Consider the following 21346-nt stretch of genomic DNA (forward strand, 5'->3'; position numbering starts at 1 on the left):
TCTCCCTCTCTTTCTTTCTCCTTTCTCCCTCTCTTTCTCTCCCCTTTCAATACTAGATGTATTTAAGCCTCCATAATCCATATTTGTTTCAACAATGCTCTTTGCGGTGAATCACACACGTATAACTAATTAACTCGCTTTTGTTGGCATTTCTCGGACGTCATATTACGCGTTTGGTTTAACCATCTAATTCAACCGAGACCGCTGGCCACCGAACTAATTAGGGCCACTGTGCGTTCTATGAAGCCGGCTATATTCCGCGCACATATTCGTTACAGGAACACTGGATGACGTCAGTGTGACGTCACGGAGCCGAGACGTGAGACGTGTCCCCATCCGACCCCCGAGTCACCCAGTGACGTCTATTGGATGCGGTAATGCGTATAGACAGGGTAGGAGCTGTGACCCCACTTGAGCCGGACGTGGCTCTCATATTAGGCAGTCGATTGCAAATGGCTGGATAAGCGCGTCTTTATTTTCATAAAATAAAAAGAGTTTGATGTAGGTATATCGCATGCCTGCATGTCAAAAGTTACAGAAAGTATTGGGATATACATTATACAAATATCAACAACCTTCAAAGCTCAGCACATTTGCCAACTTTGCTGGCCTACTTTACTTGCCATTCTCCTAATCAACCACTTGAAGGATTATTGACAAATAATAGTCGAGCACTGAGTAGGCAGTAGCCAGTTTGATAATATGTTTTAAGTAGATCTTTTGCGCTTTCAGATTGAATTGAGTGCAGGTATTAATCATAGGCCCAACATTAAAGAAACCACAGGTCCTCATTTGATAACTGGTGCTACCTAAATTAAACCACAAATGCAATATTGTGTGTCCACTCACATCACAGCTGATATTCTTATTTTTTAGCTGCTACCGGATCGGTCATTATTCACTCGTCAGCATGCGTCCTTGCATGTGTGTCATCAAGTGAGCTGTCAGTCAGCCAGCAGACCCCAACAGGAAAGGCCCCAACAGGCGGGAGCTAAATGCATATAGACTACTTATTTCTCCGACTAGCCGTGCAAGACGCCTCCATCGGCATCAACTTTGATTTCTTACCTATGTCCGATACAGTCAGCAACCCTCGATAAAAGCCGGTTTTATTGATGACTACATTATGAGGCTGGTAACCGTTTCGGAAATGAACGAACGAAATAAGGCAAAGTGTCTAAAATGGCCTACCGATTACATCTGATGGTAGTTTGCCGGGCGTCTTTGTCAACCACTTTGTAATGTACCCCGACCGGAATTTGATGAGCACACATTGGCGACCACATCGTTTGCTCCTGTTGACAGACAGAAAGGAAGATAAACGTCCGTAGAAGGATTCATATCTTTTAATGAGATATAAAGGGCCCTGGAAAGAGAGAGTTTCAGTAGCTGGATAAAATGCATGGGTGTTCATTTATGACAAAAGACACATAAAGCTGTCGAGGAACGGTTGGCATGTCGGTATGTTCTAAAGGCCGAAGTATGCAGGCATTAGCAAGAAGTGTGCAGAAGCCGGAAGAGGTGCACAGCGCCCGGTGCTCTCCCCAGCCTCCGGGTCGGCCCTTTGAGCTCTAATGGCGCGTGCACGGCTCAGCGTGCCCAGTGCTCGGCGCGGCGCGGCCTCTCGCCGGGGACCGGCCGTGCCAGCAGCCCGAGAGCGGCTCGTTATTGATCGAGCTGCAACACGGAAAACGGCCCGAGCCGCGGCGGTGGCGGCAGACAGAGCTGCGGCCCGGCTGCCGGCGCATCGGGGAGGACAGCTCCCGGAGCTGTGAGCTGCGAGCTGTCAGCTGTGGACTGTGGGCAGTCAGCTGTGGGCTGTCAGCTGTGGGCTGTCAGCTGAGGGCTGTGTCAGCTGTCAGCTGAAATCTGGATGCTGTCAGCTGTGGGCTGTCTGGACCTGTCGCAGCTGTGGGATGTCAATAATCACCTGCCAATGGAGTTGATCTTTCAGCTGTGGGCTGCCACACAGCTATCAGCTGTCACCTGCTGTGGCTTTGGCTGCCAAATAGCTACCAGAGCTGTAAGCTGTTGGCTGCATGCTGGCAACTGTCAGCTGTCAGCCAGGTGCCTGCAAAACACGACCTTACGCAGACGTGGGCTGTCACAGCTGCCAGCTGTAATAGCTCTCGATTTTGGAGCTTTCCGCTGTCAAATAGTTCTAGTTCTCTGAGCTTTCAGACAAGAGTTCCATAATATGTGAGCTGCCAATTGGAGTTGCTGCCACGACTGTAGGCGTTCAGCTTTGTGGGCAGCAGGATATCACAGCGCGCTACCTGGAACTGCCAGCAGTTTGAGTGATGAGCTGCCAGCCGTCACAGCCGTCCCACATCCCAGTTGGCACTTACGCCCACTGCGAGCTGCTGCGCCCGCAGCTGTCTGATCTGTTTCAGCTGCCACAGCTCTCATCTATCAGGCCTGTCAGATGTGTTGCGTATGGGAGCGGTCAGAGCTCTATCAGTCAGCCACCGAGCCACCGTCAGTCAGTGCTGCTTCAGAGTGTTGAGACGGGTAGCTAGCTCTGCTGCTGAGAGATACAGATATGAATGGTGCCTCAGATTCGTGCCTCAGATTTTACGGTTAGGTCGCGGAATGTTGCAAGCCTGAAGTAGTACCGATGCAAAATGTTCTGAACATGAGAGAATGCTTGTGACCGAGTATGAACATTGAACAATGAGCATGGTGAACGTGATGATCAGTATCTTTTGTATGACTGATTTTTTAAAACAATTTATTTCTTACTTCTAATTCTCTTCACTGAAGAACAAGGCATACGAACTTTGTCATTTTTAAGGGTTTCAAGACTGCAACTGCATGTTTTTTGTCGGAACTTTTACTTGGTTCAACTCGCAAAGTTTTCCGCACATTGATTAAAACGTCATCCGGGTTCCTTTAATCACCAAAAACATGCCTTAATTCTGTCGTTCTAGCTACCGTTCCAAAGTTCTGCACCACCTCGGCGAACCAATTTGCAGGGCACGGGCGGACCGTCAAAGTTCGACGCCTCTCGCTGCGACAAACTGTTGCGTCGCGCCGGCGGCTGGACGTTTGTTCCAGTCGGCGTCGGCGCTCGTCACATCCTGGTCCGACGGGCTCGGGGTCGGGGTCGGGTCGGGGTCGGGGTCGGGGTCGGGGTCGGGGTCGGGTCGGGGTCGGGGTCGGGTCGGGGTCGGGGTCGGGGTCGGGGTCGGGGTCGGGGTCGGGGTCGGGTCGGGCCGGGGACGAGGGTGAGAGGTGACGCTCTCCGGACCAGCGGCGCTCAGGGGGTGCGATCATAATGCGGCAGCTGTCGAGAATGAAGCACGCTCGGGCCGGCACGAATCCTATTAGGTCGTGCGGGATGACACGACCGGCAGCGGCGCCACGACGCGCCCGTCCCGGCCTGCCAGCCTTCATTGGCGGCGACCGGCCGCGAGTGCCGGCGGAGGTCGGTACGTGAATGCGGCCGAGTCCGCCCCGACCCGGACCTGACCGAGCTGCGGGCACTGCAACCGGCTCACTAGCACACAATGTTTGATGATGCCGTAAAACCCACCTTTTGAGAAGGTTGTGTTTCACCATTTTTACCTAAACATTAACTTTATTTGGAATGCAATTAAATGTTATGCAATGATTTCCATAATTAAATAGTCAAATTAGCTAAATAAGTGCAACGCTCTTGTCGAATGAATTTAGTCGATCAAAGAGCTCGGAATAATCACTATTCCTGTCTTATTCAGAGTAATCCTATCATTCAGGGTGACTGGAAGCCTATACAGCTGGCAATCCGGCAATACGGACCAACTTGAGATAGGTGGGCTTTCAAACACCACTCAGCCTTCTCAGACCCGACATTATGCAATGGTATGCCTGGACATTTCTCACAATCTATGCGACACAAGTATCGGCACTGTTTTACTTTCAATCATTTATTTTATTATTTCATCATTAAATATTTATAGCTCCAAGGCATTTTGCATTCTGATGCAATGCAAAGTAAGGTCCAGTCAGAATTTCCATGCGCATCTCGTGTGTCATGTGTAAGTATACAGAGACGCGCTCTAAAGGCGCAGACGTCCCATCCAATGGCCGTCGTCCGCGCCCGTCAGCCACTGTCGATGGCCGCGCGCAGAACACTCTCTGCTCGATCCATATCGGCATGACGAGCGGCCGGCGCCGTCAGTGAATTGCCTCTGAGCCGGCCTGTCAATACTGGACACATACCTTCCATCATAGCTGGCAGCTGCCGGCGATGCTGCGCTGAGCCGGCCTGTGGGCGTTATCTTTGGTGAGGCTTTGGCGGAGCTGCTGATCCTGAAGAGAGTGAAGAGGACCGTGGGCAGAGGCCGTCAGCTCGGGTTCATAAGTGCATTAGGCATGATATCGATAGGGGCGTTTTGAGATCAATAATGTCAGTATAGAAAAGCAAAACTATTCAATGAAAGTAGGTATAAGCTGAAAACAGGTGTTCTGTTATGAATCTTTGATAATTGATTTGCTGCGGCGGTGGTATTGATTTGCTGCGGCGGTGGGTCGAATCGACCCTCTCCCCCCCCCCCCCCGCCTGGCCGTGTTATGAAAAATGCCTTGCCAGGGCGAGGGTTAACTTATACTTTTACAAGATAATTAGTATAATTGTCCTAAAATGTTATTTCCAAAATAAGCTAATTAAAGAAAAAAAGATCTTGAATTTTCATAACGGATGCACTATGCCTTTCAGTATTCTTTGTATCTTTATGGAGGCTTATTTTGCATAAAGCACCGCTGAGCACGTAAACAGCTATTCAATTTTTCCTCCATCTGAGTGGAGTAGGGACAGCACTTAGGTTCGGGCCGTCAAGGCGGCGGAGAACTGAAATCGGCACTTTGCCGTGGTCGGCCGGCGCGACGCATAGCTGCCGGAATGGCCGCCGCAGGGTATCACAGGGCACCTCACCTCCCCAAGTCGGCAATGGTGCGCGAGAGACGGGAGACGGGAGACGGGGGAGGGGAGACCGAGAGACGGGAGACGAGAGACGGAGAGACGGGGAGACGGGAGACGGGAGACGGGAGACGGGAGACGGGAGACGGGGGCGGGAGACGGGAGACGGAGAGACGGGGAGAGGAGGCGAGATACGGGAGACGGGAGACAAGGGAGGGGAGGCGGGAGGCGGGAGAATGGAGACGGAGGCGGAAGTAGGGACAGAGACGGGAAACGGAGGCGGAGCTGATAGAGACAGAGACAGAGACGGGAGACGGGAGACGGGAGGGGGGAGGCGGGAGGCGGACGATTCAGATGAGCATTCTGTGAATACGTTTAGAAACGGTTGCGTATACGCCAAATATAAAAAATACGCCAAACGCATGGTAAACGTGTGGTTGGTGTTCTGCTAACTGTCTAAACTGGAACAAAATTGTACCGTCTGTTAGAAAAGTTTGTACCAGCAAAAATGTGCAAATTCAAAACTGATCACGAATCGCGCATTTTCAATGTTTTATATCACCACTGAATCATGTAGGCAGGTTCTTTTATGTTGTTTATATATCAAACTGCTGCAGGACAAACCCTCCATCTCCATTGAGAATAACCATCCCTGCAACTTCAAAGAGCCCCTCAGCTCGCAGAGTGGCCTGACGCACGTCTCTGTGCGGTGACCTCGGTCTGTTGCCAGGGCGCCGGTCGCAGGCCACTGGTCGTGGTGACCCGCTGTCCTCTGCGGCTGTCATTGTTTTTCTCGTTAGCACATCTGGGGTCGAGCGTGTCGGGGCAGCTGAGACAGGGGCTGTCTCATAGAGCCGTCGGCCTCTCAGAGTGTCACGACCGACAGTCTTTGGAGCGGACCGGGCCGCCCTGGCTGTCACTACCGACAGTCTTTGGGACTGAGGCTGGTCTGTAAGGCGGACAGCCTGCTGTGGACAACACTGGCACGGACTGTGGAAATGACAGGTCTCTTTTTATCTGGAAACCCGGGCGGTCCTTGTAATAATGGGATAGCTTATGCTGTTTTTTGTGTCCTCACTGCTTTAGTCGTCTTGGTGGCCGAATTATACATATGAAAATTGGCATGTGTGAATTTTACGTTGTTCATGCACACTGTAGTCTAGAGTTCATAAAACGTTACTACACCACTCCTTATCTGTAAAGTATAAAATTTACTACTTGGATAATAAATCTTCGTAAATCATATGCTGGCGAACATTGTAAAGTAAATGAATGATAAATGTCGGCAAGTCAACATAATCCTCTACTTAATGGACTCTTGTCAACTTGCGTAAGCTCCAATCTAGAATCTGGCCGAGATTTCCAAACTTACAGGAAATTAGGTTACACCGCAACCGGATGAAACTCAAACATTGCCTCATCAGACTGCGCGTCAATCTCTCGGTCAGCACGGCTCTGCCAATGTAGTGAGTACATCTTCCATTTGTGGCAAATAGCGGCATGAGCACATATGCCATCCGGGCGTGAAAACCGTGTTCAAACTGCTGTTCCGCTCCATATCCCGGAGCGATGGGTCCAGGATAGGGCCTGTCTTCGGCACAGAGCACTCATCCAGAGCTTTGTCGGGTGGTGAGGGGTTAGCCCGTATCATGTCGAACCACTGTGCTGCTATACATTCGACCCGTCATATGCAACGAATGTGCCACGGTTGAGTTGACGTGCTGCATGCCGGGGTGTGCGATGAATCACTACTGCGCCGAACCACGGGATCGGGATTTAAATCGTGACTTCCAAAGAGATTTCGTGGCGGATGCCGCGTCCACTCGTGCGCCGCCAGTCGTCTTTTCCTGAATCATCTCAATAATCTTGGACAGAGTGTCTTCAGAGAAGGCACCAATCCACATGTAATGCGTTTTTAAACGTCATTTCTGATATGTAATGGTTTAGAAGTCAGAATGTTTATGACCAAATTTATTTGTTTCTGTACTTAATAAGCCTGGTTTGTTTTCATTATTAATTTGGAGTGACATTTCCCGGAATGCAGAAATACCCAACATAAAAGTTAACGTTAACCCGCGCGGGGCTGGGGTCTCCAGCCGAACGCGCGGGGCTGGGGGGGGGGTAAATTTTACCCCCCCCCTGTTATCTCCCGAACTAATGGTCCGATTTGGAAAATTCAAACGCCAATCGAAAGCTCTCATCACGAACTACTAAAAACATGTACTTAATTTAAAGTTTGAGGTCAAGGTCAAGGTCAGGTCAAGGGTACAAATTGCAAGTTTCTACAGTATCGGCCTTGCACCGTAGTTGCCGAAGAATGGAGTCATGGACTGAGACTGATCGCCCAAAACGTGTTCTTAGGCTACCAAGACAATATTCGTTGCATACAATATCATTCAGAGGTCAAGGTCAAGGTCAGGTCAGGTCAGGTCAGGTAAAAAACAAAATATAGAAAGGGCATGTGCGACACATGTTTTATGGGTCATTTTACTCATAGGATTCAATAGGCACACTCAATAAGTGATATGGACCACCTCTGGATGAATTTCAGGTCGAGGTCAGGTCAAGGTCAGGTCAAGTGAGGTCAAATTTTGAAGTTGGTTGTTAAGGCCTAAAAAGGTATATATCTGATGCAGTTTTTCACGGCGAATCGAATGGTGCTATTTTTGTTTCCGTACGAGGTCTAGAACTTCCAAAAAAGTCATTTTTCAAAAATTTTGTGTGTCGTGACGTCATACAATTTTGAATAACTCCCACATTTTTGAACCGATTCTTCTAAAATTTGGTATGTAGGTGCACATAGACCACTTCTCTGACATATATTCCGGTTTTTTCGATAGACTCAAAATTTTGGATTTTATAATGATTTTCCCAAAAAAGTCAGTTTTTTGAGAAAAAAAATTTAGGCCAAAATCCAAAATTTTCAAAAAACCGAGATAGCCATTTGATAGACAAAGTAAAATTACGTATAACCTTTTTTTGTTACGTCTTGATTCCTTTAAAATTGAAGATGTTAGCGGCGTTTGAACTTTTGCCGTTTTTGAGGCGAAAATGGCGAACATGACGTCACTAAAACGTCAATTTCTCAAAAATTTTCCGACGGATTTCGCTCAAATTTTCAGGGAACGTGTTAAATTGATGTAAGAAAAGGTACTGAAAGTTTGGCGGCGGCGAGATATCGCAAAAATTCGCGAGGGGGGGTAAAATTTACCCCCCCCCCCAGCCCCGCGCGGGTTAATGCAATAAAATGTGGCATTTAGTAATCAAAGCCAGCCGCAGCACCAACACTTATGCTGTGCCTCAGCGTCAGTATTCACTGTTCGAGCACTGCCATACCAACTGCAGTCTGTTATTTCAGTGCCGGATCGATTGAGCTGATGGCGGGGCAAGCCTCTGCAATGGGTGGATGACACGGGCAGCGAGCACAGCACCTTTGAGCCGTGGGCTGTGAACAGCGCAAACTCTGTATGCCTGCAATCAATACCGTTAGCGTGCCCACAAGGCATGCTTGTATGAATGATACCAAACTAGTTAATCCGGGAAAGCATCGTATTCGCTATTGACAACGGAGTTTTAAAAGCATCGCTAAGGATGTCTAAGCTCAGTGGATTGATGCTGCGACATTTCCAGCATCACTTTTCCGAATTACAACTGCGCGCGCAGCGCGCAGCCCGCCACGAACCGCTCCCAAGTGCACCATTAAATTAGCATCATTCAGTGATGGCGGTTCGTTTCCTATAAAGACGTGTCATCGAATGGCAGTCAGCTCGAAAAGAGCGCATTTCCTGCTCTGTCGCAGCTCGGTTCGATCGCTGCGATCCAAAGACGGCGGCGATGCTCCCAGCCCGCGGCAGACGAGCGTCCGACGCTCCACTCCGAGTCCATATTTCAAATGGAAGTGCATCTGTGCCTCTCTGAGCTCGGTGTCAATGTGCAGCCACTCGAGGAGAAGCGGAGCAGTTGACGAAGAAGGCAGCAGTGAGGCGATGGTCGAATGGCTATCAGTATGTATTCGCTTGTGCCATGATCGTAAATACTATGACCAGTTTCCTATCAGTAGCGATATTTCAAATATTATTCGCATGGTGTAGGTATCGAACGTCTTGATATCTACCAGATTTACGTAAAAAAATTTGAATAGAAATTAGAAGTAATAATCAAGCTTCAAAGCTCCATCAAAGTTATTCATTACCAACAACCAGCTCATTATGTTTGCCTATCCGTTTGGAAGTCAAGTTCTAATTAGATGGAAAGGGCACCGCATTAACCTGGGCCGAAATGCCACGGGCGACTGAGGACCACGGCACGTCATTGCCGTCGTGGGACTGCTTCACGTGCAGCACCTGGCAGAGACAGGGCGCCATCCTCTGCCCCTCCCCCTCCCCTGCATCCCACCCAGCAGTGCGCCGGCCCGGCCCACTGCTCTGTGTCCCGAATGCCAGAGCTTTAGTGCCAATACCGGCCGAGCTGTCCAGTCGACAGCGAGATTCGTCTGTGTGCGGCCGCGGCCGTCAGACGAGATCAAAGTTCTCTCAGATTGAAGTTCGATCGGGCAGCTGAATTGGCCCGGCCGGTGAGGCCGGCTGAGCGGTTTTACAGGGCGCCGTTTGTGGCCCAGCGGGATACATATTTCAGAGGCTCTCGACAGGCTGGTTTGGAGTCCGATGTTCTGTGCGGTGAAGTATTTTTCTGCGCTCGTAATGACTAACCTCAGCAAGATGGTATTTGTGCCACAACACAGAAAAAGTTGGCTCAAAGAAATTGCCAGAGATCTGAGGCCTGAAGCCTTATTGGAAACTGTGACGGCTGGATGCAGGTAGACACTAGACAGGTTAAGACTCGGACATTTTATGAATTCAAGCGGAAAAAACCCTAAGCCGAAACGACCTAGCATACAATGGGAAAACCTGCGTTGTGCATGGTATCAGATAAGGATACCGTTTCAATGGCATGCTAATTTTTCTAGATGTAATGCGAGCAACGATTAGCTATGAATTCTTGGAATCATGCATCATTATCACATAACCGCTCGCCTGAAGGCATGTGAATATCACTTTTATTTTAAGAGATTTGTGCATTTAAATCTGGTTTATCGTAGGTTCAATGTATTTTGAGAACCTCATTTTTAATCGTTTTCAATAGCTCGTTGAAAACATGGCGTGTCTTTGCACACTGCTCCCTTCGCACCCAGTGCAGTAGGTATGCTAGCCACTTATAATAACACACGGAAATTTGTAGAAATGGCTTCATTTCAAAAACAGAGAGCACATGCACAAAGTTTGAGAGACACGAAATAGTCAAGTTGGCATTGTTAGCACACCTAAACAATATGTTAATCAACGATGACACTCGGATCACCACAGAGTTGTTCCGGCGACGGGTGTCGGGCCGGTCCGGAGGGCGGGTATCCGGCCGGTCCGGAGGACCCCCGGATCACACCCTCCGGATCACACCCTCCGGATCACACCCTCCGGATCACACCCTCCGGATCACATCCCCGCCGGAAGGAAGCAGCGGGACAGCGGCCACGCTCGCGGAGATAAAATACGACCGTCCGACCGGCCGCAGTCCCGGCCCGGCCACATACAAGTTTCGTCAGCGGGAGACGCTCACCAGCCACCGACCATTGACCACTGACCACTGACCAGCCACTGACCACTGACCAGAACACAGCTGGTCGCCGGCGCCACCAGTCTCCGCGGAATGTCTGACTAATTGAGCGTGAGTAGTGTGCACCCCGTTCGCCCCGTCTCTCGTATCAGGAAGCCTCGTGGTGCCGTGATATGCACCCCAGTTCGGGAGCCAGTGAGCAAGTTGGCCTTTATAATACTGTAGGGCAAATGGTGTTTTGTCTATGAAATATACATACTATGCTGAGATATGTGAAAAATAAATGTTGACATGGACATTTGGTGATGAACGACGCAATGACAGCACAACAAATTATTTTTTTCGTCCTTTCAAGAAATGAATTGAGTTTTTGAAAATAATGAATTAATAACTGTAGTAAAATAATGATCGAATATTTCGGCTGACAATGTGTTGATTATTTCAATATATGTTATGCTGTGGATGCCGTCGTGCTATATTAGAAATATCGTGGAATAATATTCCAAAATATTGTGGTTTCCAACGTAATTGGAATATGTGTACAACGTACATTGTACATACATAAAGTACAAGACATCTTATTTTTCTTGCGCAAAGCAAAGACGACATTTGGAAGAAAATGGAAAGACACATTAAACCAATGCAATGTTTTAGCAAATACATAATATAATGAGTATCATAAGCAAAAGGGGATTCCTAATTTTAATTAGGTGTAGAACATATTCTAACATGAAACGCCTTATATCTTCGTAGAGTAATCTTTTTGACACTTCGTTCTGAACCATTCTAAACTTATTGACAATTTTGTATATCGATGATCAAAGCGACCATATGTACGTACGTTTCAAAAGTTTGGCAAATATTTGTAAAGTTGTGACGGCATCCGATTATATTTGCCTAAGTTGATAAGTATTTCATTCGTGAAAAAGTACCTGGAAATATGCATTAGACAATAGGTATGGATGGGACGGTTCAAGCAAGATTACTTGGAAATGTCGATGACATTTTCAATTTGTGTCAATTCACTTCTGTGAAAACTCGGCAAAGTTCTGGTTATTGAAGTCAAGTGTCAACGCCTTCGCATCTGTTCATCAGGGAAAGGGGAAAAGGGATGATGCGACGTGGCACAACCGTATTCTTAGAGGGCTATGACATATAATTGTCATCTAACCATCTACAAGCCACCCTATCGTAATATTAACAGTGAGATACACTCGCCTCATTCGGGGAGCATCACACATCTCACACAGCCGCTCACACATTTCACACCCGGCGCGCTGCCTCGCACGCCACTCAATGAATGAACAATGTGTCAGTACGAATGGGTCACCATGTGGAGTCGAAAGCAGCCAATTGTGGTCCAGTCGGGCCGACACGCACGCACACCCACACCCACACACGCGCGGGGGTCTGCACCGGGGCGCACGCGCCGTCCGCGTGGCCTCTTGAGCCTGTCGCCGCCACCGCTTGCGCCTCCACGCCTGCGCCTCCACGCCTGCGCCCGCCGCCTATGCCACCAGAATATGAGGCGCAGTCAAGAGTATGGCTATAGTGGCGACCAGCGTGAACAGCGTGAACACTATCAGGCAGAACCGATCGACCACCATGGCGGCGAACTTCCAGTCACTGATTATGTCCCGGATCTCGTCATCCTTTCGGATGCGCGCTGTGATGAAGCGCAGCTCGCGCAGCAGCGCCTGCAGCTCGCGGTGGGTGCCCACGCAGCCGCTGGCCGGGGTGTACTCGAGGCCGCCGGCGTACCCGGACGGAGCCAGGCCGCCGCGGAAGTCGTCATCCATATCCAGCACGTTGGCCAGCAGCGACTTGGACGAGCGCTCCTTCAGCTCCAGCTCCTTCATCTTGTTGTTCATCATGATGGTCTTGAGGGTGATCTTGCGACCGGGCCGCGACATGCGCAGGAACCATGGCAGCCAGTTGAGGAAAAGTGTGCTTATCTGGGGGGCGAGAGAGGGAAGTTCGTGAGCGTTGGAGGGAGGCTGATTTGCGAGAGAGAGAGAGAGAGAGAGAGAGAGAGAGAGAGAGAGAGAGAGAGAGAGAGAGAGAGAGAGAGAGAGAGAGAGAGAGAGAGAGAGAGAGAGAGAGAGAGAGAGAGAGAGAGAGAGAGAGAGAGCATGTGAGTCCATGTAAGCTAATAAAGAAATTGGATGAAGCGATGCGTGGTTGATACGATTGTGTTGGATGTGCAAGTGTATAGGTCTGTTGGCGGGAACCCAACCACGCCGACTACAAGAAAGCGGGAATGTCTTACTCATCGCAAAAGAAGATATCAATCGGGCAGTTTAAGTGGTATTATGAAATTTCCCTGAGTCAGTAGATAAGACAGAGCAGCGTTAGAATGAAACGCTGAGCCGGCGCAGTTCAAGGCGCCTCGGCGTTCGGTACCTATCTCCTAGTGATGAGAATGGACTGCGATCGACCAGAGGTGGCCTGACGAAAATTCAACCCACCAACGTAATTTGTCCCAAAGGGATTGCTTCAACTTTATTTGAGCTTCATGATTAATTGATTAGTAGATATGCCAATATTCGCCGCTGTTGCATGAAAGTGTGTGCAAATATTTGCAGTCATTTGTTTTATCGTTTCTACTTTCTATGCATATTGATACCTGAGCATCGTTCAGTAGTCTGCCTGAATGTAATGCTTTTCTATAAGCCAAATGAGCTATGCACGTTTGGGGTATGCAATATCCAGCAGAACCAGCAGCGCCGATATACTTCCTTCATCGTTATCTACTTGGGCAGCCACTAAATAGATAGGCGCTAAGCCAAGTGCGATGATACGCTTCAGCGCACAATGGCAACTTAGCGGCCCCCGGCTAAGAGGCGTTGGGCGAGGGCAGACAGATGCCGGAGAGAGCGAGGGAGAGGGAGGGAGGGTGGGAGGGAGAGAGATAAGCGGAGCGGGCGGGCTGGGGCGGGAGGCACGAGGGGAGCGCGGGATATAGGACAGTCAGAGACGAGCCAGCGAAGGGGACGGACCATCGGTCATGGTCTCAACAATTTTTTTGGCTTCTCTCATTGTGTGACACTCGGAGTGACAGAGTGACAGAGAGGCTATGAATAGTGACGGTGAAAGAGGGAGTGGTGGCATGGTACTCAGAGGGGCGGTGCCTTGCGATTCAGCGCAGCGCAGGAGCTGGGAGGCAGAGAATCAACCGCCTGTGACGACTCATGACGCGAGGTTTGTCAGTAGATGCCACTGACTACAGGTAAGCGAAGGGCCGAGTTCGCTGTTGTGTAACTGGCCGGGTGCTGCGACAGCTTGACGGGCGCAGTCACCTGCGCTCTCGAGAGCAGGGATGCTTTTGTGGGCAGACCGCGAGGGCGCTACTTTCCAGCTCTTGGGAGCTTATTGTCATGGCTGTCAGCTGTCGATGTATAATCAGCGGGTAGACAGAATCGCGCGACTTGCGTCATTGCGGAGTCACGCGCTGTCTAATCTGGATGGTGTTGTCCGACATCTCGTGCTACAAATTGAATAGGCTGGCAATATCGGCTTGGGAGAGACGGTCGTGGACATTTTTTTTTCGTTGCTTCGTCAAGAGCTTTTTGACGCTTGAAGCGCGCCACGGCGGCAGCTGTGGTCGTGGGAGCGCTCCGTGAGGACCCAGACTGTGGGTTAGCGCCTGCCTGGTCTCCTGTTGTCACAGTCCGGTGACCGGTTGCCAGCGCGACTGCCGACTGCGGCGGGGGAGCGGGACGGGGTCAGACGTCCCTGTGCATATGGAGTGTGGCAGCGGCTGAGGGCCTGCTGGTTGGTCTTTGAAGCCTTTGGGGGCTGGTGGGTGCGGTGCGGTACCCTTGGGGGCGAACGCGGTCAGTGACTTGGTGACCTCGGGTGACATTTTCAGGGCTGATATCAGGTTTGGCCCGTGACCACCTGCACCCTGGTATCGCTGCGCGCTGCAACGGTGCAGCGGCGCTTAACCCCTGCGCGCCGGCTGAGCGTGCGGCGCCGGGTGGGTGACGTCATCGAAGCACGCCGCACGCAGTTAGATCTAGGCGCCGGGCCGGGGCCCTGTTTACGGCCGCTGCCGGCGTGCGCTATCACACGTGCTATTGGGTTTCCATGACATCCGTACATCCGTATCTCCAACTCTGCCAAAATGTCGTCACATGTGTGACTTCAGCTCGCAAAATGCGATAGCAGCGTGGTAGCAGCATCGAGTGAAATGCCGCTCAAAAACGGGAATGGCCCTCCCTTTGTCCGCGCGGTCCACGGGCCCGCCGGCGCCGCGGCGCGGCGGACCGGGCAGCGGAGACCCAATAAAGCAAACAGCCCGGCCTTATCGGTCACGGTGTCGTATGGCGGCGCCCGGCCGCATGGCTCACAGCTGGGGCATGGGTGAATGTCCGCTGGAGTCATGGGACGGGCAGTGGGACAGGGCCAAGGAGAAAGGAACATGGTGTTTGAGGGAGAGTCGAGGGGGCAGTGACCCTTCCGGAACGGGGTGATCGTGGTGGTCCCAGATGTTGTCTATTGAGTTTTTTTTTTTTTACAGACCTAAAGCGCGCGCAGCGGCGCGCAGTCGGCTCGCAGGCACACCACGGCTACCTATCGGCTGTCGCTGTTCCGGACCACGCGGGCTCTGACGTGCCCTCGTCTTTGCGTGGCTTGACCGCCTTTGCCGGGCGAGGAGCAGCCGCGCGAGCGGTCGAGGGTCAGTTTGACCGTGGTGCGGGTCGCTGGTTGTTGGCAGAATACAATGCGACGCCGCGGACTGATTAGTGGTGTCACCTGGGATTGGACCTTCGGCATTCCGATTTGTCTAATGTTCATTTCGGGAGATGGTTGAACAAAGGTTACACTGGCTTGCACAGCTTGAACAATCACTTGCTCGGGGGACGAGAAACGCTATTTCTTCTATCCCTGCTTCCTGGTTGATAAGAACGAGCTTAGACAAGCTTCGGCAGGGTGCGCTGAAGGAGCAGAGCGCCTGTGGCGACCGGGCAAGCGCCGCGGGATGACCGGGGGGGGGGGGAGGGTGGCAGACCGCTACGGGCGCCACTATCGCGGGTCTGACGGGCGGCCGTGGGAGCGCTTGGGAGTTTCTTGCCCGTAACGGCGACAGTAGCTGTCCTAGCTCTCGAGCTTATTGCCCTTGGGGGCGAGCTTGCTGCCCCTTGGGGGCGACGGTAGCTGTTACAGCCCTCGGGAGTTAATTGTCTTTGGGGCGACGATGGCTGTACAAGCTCTTGAGGAGCTTATTGCCCTCGGGGGCGACTGAGGCTGCACGGGCTCTTGGGAGCTTATTGCCCGTGGGGGGCGACGATGGCAGTACAAGCTCTTGGGGAGCTTATTGTCCTTGGGGGCGACTGTGGCTGCACGGGCTCTTGGGAGCTTTGCCCTTGGGGGCGACGATGGTTGTACGAGCTCTTGGGAGCTTATTGCCCTTGGGGGCGACGACGGCCGTACAAGCTCCTGGGAGCTTATTGTCCTTGGGGCGACTGAGGCTGTACGAGCTCTCGGGAGCTTTGCTCGTGGGGCGACTGAGGCTGCACGGGCTCTTGGGAGCTTGCCCTTGGGGGCGACGATGGTTGTACGAGCTCTTGGGAGCTTATTCCTCTTGGGGGCGAGCTTGCTGCCCTGGGGGGCGACGGTAGCCGTACGTGCTCTTGGGAGCTTATTGCCCTTGGGGGCGACGATGGCTGTACAAGCTCTTGGGAGCTTATTGCCCTTGGGGGCGACTGAGGCTGTACAGGTTCTTGGGAGCTTTGCCCTTGAGGCGACGATGGTTGTACAAGCTCTTGGGAGCTTATTGCCCTTGGGGGCGAAGGTAACCGTACAAGCCTTTGGGTGCTTATTGCCCTTGGGGGGCGACGAGCTTGCTGCCCTGGGGGGCGACGGTAGCCGTACGAGCTCTTGGGAGCTTATTGCCCTTGGGGGCGACGATGGCTGTACAAGCTCTTGGGAGCTTATTGCCCTTGGGGGCGACTGAGGCTATACAAGCTCTTGGGAGCTTTGCCCTTGGGGGCGACGATGGTTGTACAAGCTCTTGGGAGCTTATTGCCTTGGGGGCGACGATGGCTGTACGAGCTCTTGGGAGCTTATTTTTTCCTTGGGGCGGGCTTTCTGCCCTTGAGGCGACAGTTGCTGTACGAGCTCTTGGGAGCTTATTGCCCTTCGGGTGACGTTGGCTGCACGAGCGCTTGGGAGCTCATCGCCCTTGGGGGCGAGCTTGCTGCCCCTGGGGGGCGACGGTAGCTCTTGGGAGCTTCTTGTCCTTGGGGGCGACGTTGGCTGTACGGGCTGTTAGGAGCTTTTTGCTCTTAGGGGCGAGCTTGCTGCCCTCGAAGGCGACAGTAGCCTATGAGCTCTAAGGAGCTCACTGCCCTTGGGGGCGACGATGGATGGCTGTATGAGCTCTTGGAAGCTTATTGCCCTTGGAAGGCGAGCTTGCTGCCTGCCCTCGAAGGCTTCAGCACACGTCCGAGCTCTTGAAGCTTGCCTTTGAGGGCGACGACGGCCGTTCGAGCTCTTGGGAGCTTATTGCCCGGGGAGCGAGCTTGCTGCCCTTGGGGGCGACGGTCGCTGTACGAGCTCATGTGAGCTTTGCCCTTGGGGTGACGATGGCTGCGCAAGCTCTTGGGAGCTTTGGCCTTGGGGCGACGATGGCTGTACGAGCTCTTGGGAGCTTATTGCCCTTGGGGAGAGCTTCCTGCCCTTGGGGGCGACGGTAGCTGTACGTGTTCTTGGTCGCTTAGCGCTTGCTGCCCTTGGGGGTGACGGTAGCCCTATTGCCCTCGGGGGCGACTGAGGCGGTACGAGCTCTTGGGAACTTCTTGCACCTAGTGACGACGACGGCTGTATGAGCTCTTGGGAGCTTATTGCCCTTGGGGCGAGCTTGTTCCCCTTGGGGCGACGGTAGCTGTACGAGCTTTTGGGAGCTTCTTGCCCTTGGGGCGGCCGAGGCTGTACGAGCTCTTAGGAGCTTTGCCTTTGGGACCGACAGCAGCCCTACGAGCTCTCAGAAGCTTATTGCCCTTAGGCGCAGCCACTGGGTGCGGCACTGTCGGGAGCCCCCTGGTGCTCGCCGGACGCCGCCGCGCCTGACCCTCAAGGAGCGACACCCAAGGCCGTACTTGGTAGCCGGGAGCGGCCCGGTTCTCTTCCCAGATGTGTGTGCTTTTCGCCTTGGGCGGGAGTAAGAGGTCCGGTTATCTTACCCGATGTTTGCTGTTCGCCCTGTTCTCTCTGTCCGCCGCGTGTCCGCGCCCGCCGCGCCGCGACCGCCCGGCGCGGGGAGGGGCACGCGATGGGGGCCGAAGGTCCACCGCGCGGCCAACGCGCGGTTGCCGGTCTAATTACTGGATTGGAGGAGGCGCCACGGGGCGGCGTCCGCCCAGCTGCGCGCCCCCATCCCTGGTGGGGGGAGGGGGAGGGCGCGGTGACAGGGCGGGCGCTTGGCCGGCTCGAGTGGCGCGGCGGCACACACGGGGGCGCTCGCCACCCCCCTCCCTCGTCACTCGCAGGGGGGGGGGGTAGGCGCGAACGGCTCGGCCATCTGCGGGCAGTGTGCGACGGTTCGCACGTGTCGCGGCGGCGCGGGGACCGGCACTGGGTCGACGAGGAGGGCGTAACGCGCTGCCTTTTTCGGCGGGCTGCGTGCCAGCAATTCTTTCGTTTCACAACCGGGCCGCGGGCCGCGGCGGGTGTGAGCTCCGGGTGTGTGGACGCGCCAGAGCGACCCGTCCGACTATCTGTATCTGCCGGCGACCTACACGGTCATCTGACCGGTGCGGGCGTTGGGGCGGTACTGTAACTTGGGGCTGTGCAAGCTCTGGGGAGCTTATTGCCCTTGGGGGCAGACCGCGTGGATGCTACTGTCGGGAGCCTGGGGGAGAATGACGGGGGGCTTGCGAGCTCTTGGAAGATCATAGTTGACGGTGCGAGCTCTTGGGAGCTTATGGCCCTTGGGGGCACACCGTTAGGGACGCTACAGTCGAAGCTCTTGGGAGTCTGACGAGGGGACTTTGCCAGCTCTTGGGAGCTTATTGCCCTTGGGGGCAGGCTGCATGTGCGCTACTGTCCAGGGCTCTTGGGAGCATGACGGGTGGCCGTGCGAGCTCTTGGGAGATAATAGTTGGCGGTGCGAGCTCTTGGGAGCTTATAGCCCTTGGGGGCACACCGTTAGTGACTCTACTGTCGAGAGCTATTGGGGGCTGTCAGGTGGCTGTGCGAGTTTTTGGGTGCTCTTGCCCTGGGACATACCGTTACGGGCGCTGATGTCGAGAGCTCCTGGGAGCCTGACGAAGGGAGCTGCGCGAGCTATTGGGTGCTACTGCCCTTGGTGCAGACCGCCAAGGCCACTGTTGTCGAGAGTTCTTGGGAGCCTGACCGGTGGCCGGCCGAGCTATTTGGAGCTTCTTGCCCTGGGGGCTAGCTGCTACGATCGTTTTCTGTCGCGACCTCCAGGAAGCTTGAGGGGTTACTGTGCGAGCTCTCGGGAGCTCATTGCCCTTGGGGGCAGACCGCTATGGGTGCTACTGTAGAGAGCTATTGGGAGCCTGAAGGATGGCGGCGCGAGCTCGCGAAAGCTTCTTGCCCTTGGGGGCAGACCGCTTGGGTGCCAATGTCTAGAGCTCGTTGGAGCCGGACGGGTGGCTGCGCAAACTCTTCAGAGCTATTGCTCTTGGGGGCAGACCGCATAGGCGCTACTGTTGGAAGCTTTAGGAGCCAAGCGACTGCTCGAGCCGGCGGGAGCCTATTGTCCTTGGGAGCAGACGGATACGGGTGTTACTGTCGAGAGCTCTTGGGAGCCGACGGATGGCCGTGCGAGCTCTTGGGAGCTTATTGCCCTCGGGGGAAGCCTCTGTGGGGCTAGTGTCGAGAGCTCCTGGGAGCTTACAGTTGGCTGTGCGAGCTGTTAGGAGCCTCTTGCCGCTGGGGGCAGACCGCTAAGAGTGTTCACATCGGGAGCTCTATGGAGCATGACGGGTACCCGTGCGAGCTCTCGGGAGCTTATTGCTCTAGGGTTACTGACGAGAGCTCTTGGGAGCTTACAGTGGGCTGTGCGAGCTCCGAGCTCTTGAGAGCATCTTGCCCTGGGGGGGGGGGGCAGACCGCTACGTATGTTTCATGCCACGAGCTCTAGGGAGCGCAAGAGAGCATCACGGATGGCTGCGATTTGCGAGAGCTCTTGGGAGCTTTAAGTTGGCTAAACAAGCTCTCGGGGGCTTCCTGCCTTCAAGGACAGGCCGCTTCGGGTGTTTTTCCCCTGCGCGAGCTAGGGAACATGACGGGTGGCCGTGGCAGCTCTCGGGAGCTCTCCACTTGACTGCGCGAGCTCTTGGGAGCTTAATGCCCTCGGGGCAGACCGCTACGGGCGTTTCCTGGCGCAGCTCAAGGGAGTATGATAGGTGGCCGTGGGGGCTCAATTGGGAACTTGCAGTTGGCTGGCTAAGCTTGGGAGTTCCTTGCCCCGGGGGCAGACTGCTACGGGGGTTTTCCTGTCGCGAGCTCAAGGGAGCATGGCGAGTGGCTGTGAGCTCTTGGGAGCTTACAGTGGGCTGGACCAGCTCTCGGGTTCCTGCCCTTGGGGGCAGACCGCTCCGGATGGTTCCGGTCCCGATCTCTAGGGAACACTACGAGTGGCTGTGGAAGCTCTTAGGAGCTTACAATTAGCTACGTGGCCTATTGCGTGGTCGCTCCGTTTGGCGGGGTTTGGCGGGTGGTTCCAGGAGCAGGAACTTGCCACCAGTGGGCGATCGGCCTTTACTCAGCCAACAGAGTGTCTAGATCACGGAGGCGTCAGGCATGAGCCCAATGGCAACTTAGCGGCCCCCGGCTAAGAGGCGTTGGGCGAGGGCAGACAGATGCCGGAGAGAGCGAGGGAGAGGGAGGGAGGGTGGGAGGGAGAGAGATAAGCGGAGCGGGCGGGCTGGGGCGGGAGGCACGAGGGGAGCGCGGGATATAGGACAGTCAGAGACGAGCCAGCGAAGGGGACGGACCATCGGTCATGGTCTCAACAATTTTTTTCTGTTCTTCTTGTTTTTTTTCCCTGTCGTGACCCCACTGTGGCGGGTGGTTCCAGGAGCAGGAACTGCCACCAGTGGGCGATCGGCCTTTACTCAGCCAACAGAGTGTCTAGATCACGGAGGCGTCAGGCATGAGCCCAACAGGACAGTATGGCTGGGGGGATCCAGAGCGTCGTAAGCCTCGTCATAGCTGCGACGTGTCGCAAGTTGTGTAGTAAGTCGTTTTTGAAGGGATCAATCGATGAGTAGCGTTACTTAAGTAGTAAAGTCTATCGCAAATAGCCTGATTTGCGACACAACTTACGAATTTGAAATAGCAGTCGTAAGTTGTGTCGCAAGTTGACCTTGCCTTGAGGAAGAGGTCACAGGTCACAGGTCATTCGGGTCATGGTCACGAAATTTACATGGTAGGTGTAAAATTGTTTAAACTTTAGATCCTGAAAATTTGGTTGCAATCCGTTGACACTAACGCGAGTTATAGAGCTTGAACTGACGGGTCGTCTATGAGGCCTCAATCCGTGCCAGCGAGAGTGTTGAAAATGGTGCATAATATGTTATATTCACATTTATTGGGGTATTCGGGGATTTCAAGTAGCCTAACACCATTCCAGCAACTACTGGCGAATCCAGAAAGGCGGTCTTGGACATTGCAAGGGGCATCCCCCAAAATATTATCCCAATTCCAAAAACGACGTGTCCCAGCTGACCCCGATGACCTCCAATGAGCTCTGTGATGACCCCAAGTTGACCTTTTTGACCTGACCTGTCCCAGATGACCTCCGTGACATCCTATTGAGCTCTCTGATGACTCCAAGCTGACTTCTGTGACCTGACGTGT

The 21346-nt window shown here is 53.4% G+C and overlaps 1 protein-coding gene across 2 annotated transcripts in view; it reads right to left on the minus strand.

The window, feature by feature from the left end:
* Nucleotides 1–10130: 10130 nt before the first annotated feature.
* Nucleotides 10131–21346, minus strand: part of LOC122390199 (neuronal acetylcholine receptor subunit alpha-7-like) — a 69576-nt gene continuing 58360 nt past the window's right edge. For both annotated transcript variants that reach the window (XM_043382926.1, XM_043382927.1), the window contains exon 10: nucleotides 10131–12465. In XM_043382926.1, the coding sequence (XP_043238861.1) occupies nucleotides 12019–12465 (447 nt within the window). In that variant the 3' untranslated portion in view covers nucleotides 10131–12018. The remainder of the gene's footprint in view (nucleotides 12466–21346) is intronic.

Source organism: Amphibalanus amphitrite, unplaced genomic scaffold (assembly GCF_019059575.1).
Source record: "Amphibalanus amphitrite isolate SeventyFive unplaced genomic scaffold, NRLGWU_Aamphi_draft 000386F_arrow, whole genome shotgun sequence".
NCBI lineage: Eukaryota > Metazoa > Arthropoda > Thecostraca > Balanomorpha > Balanidae > Amphibalanus > Amphibalanus amphitrite.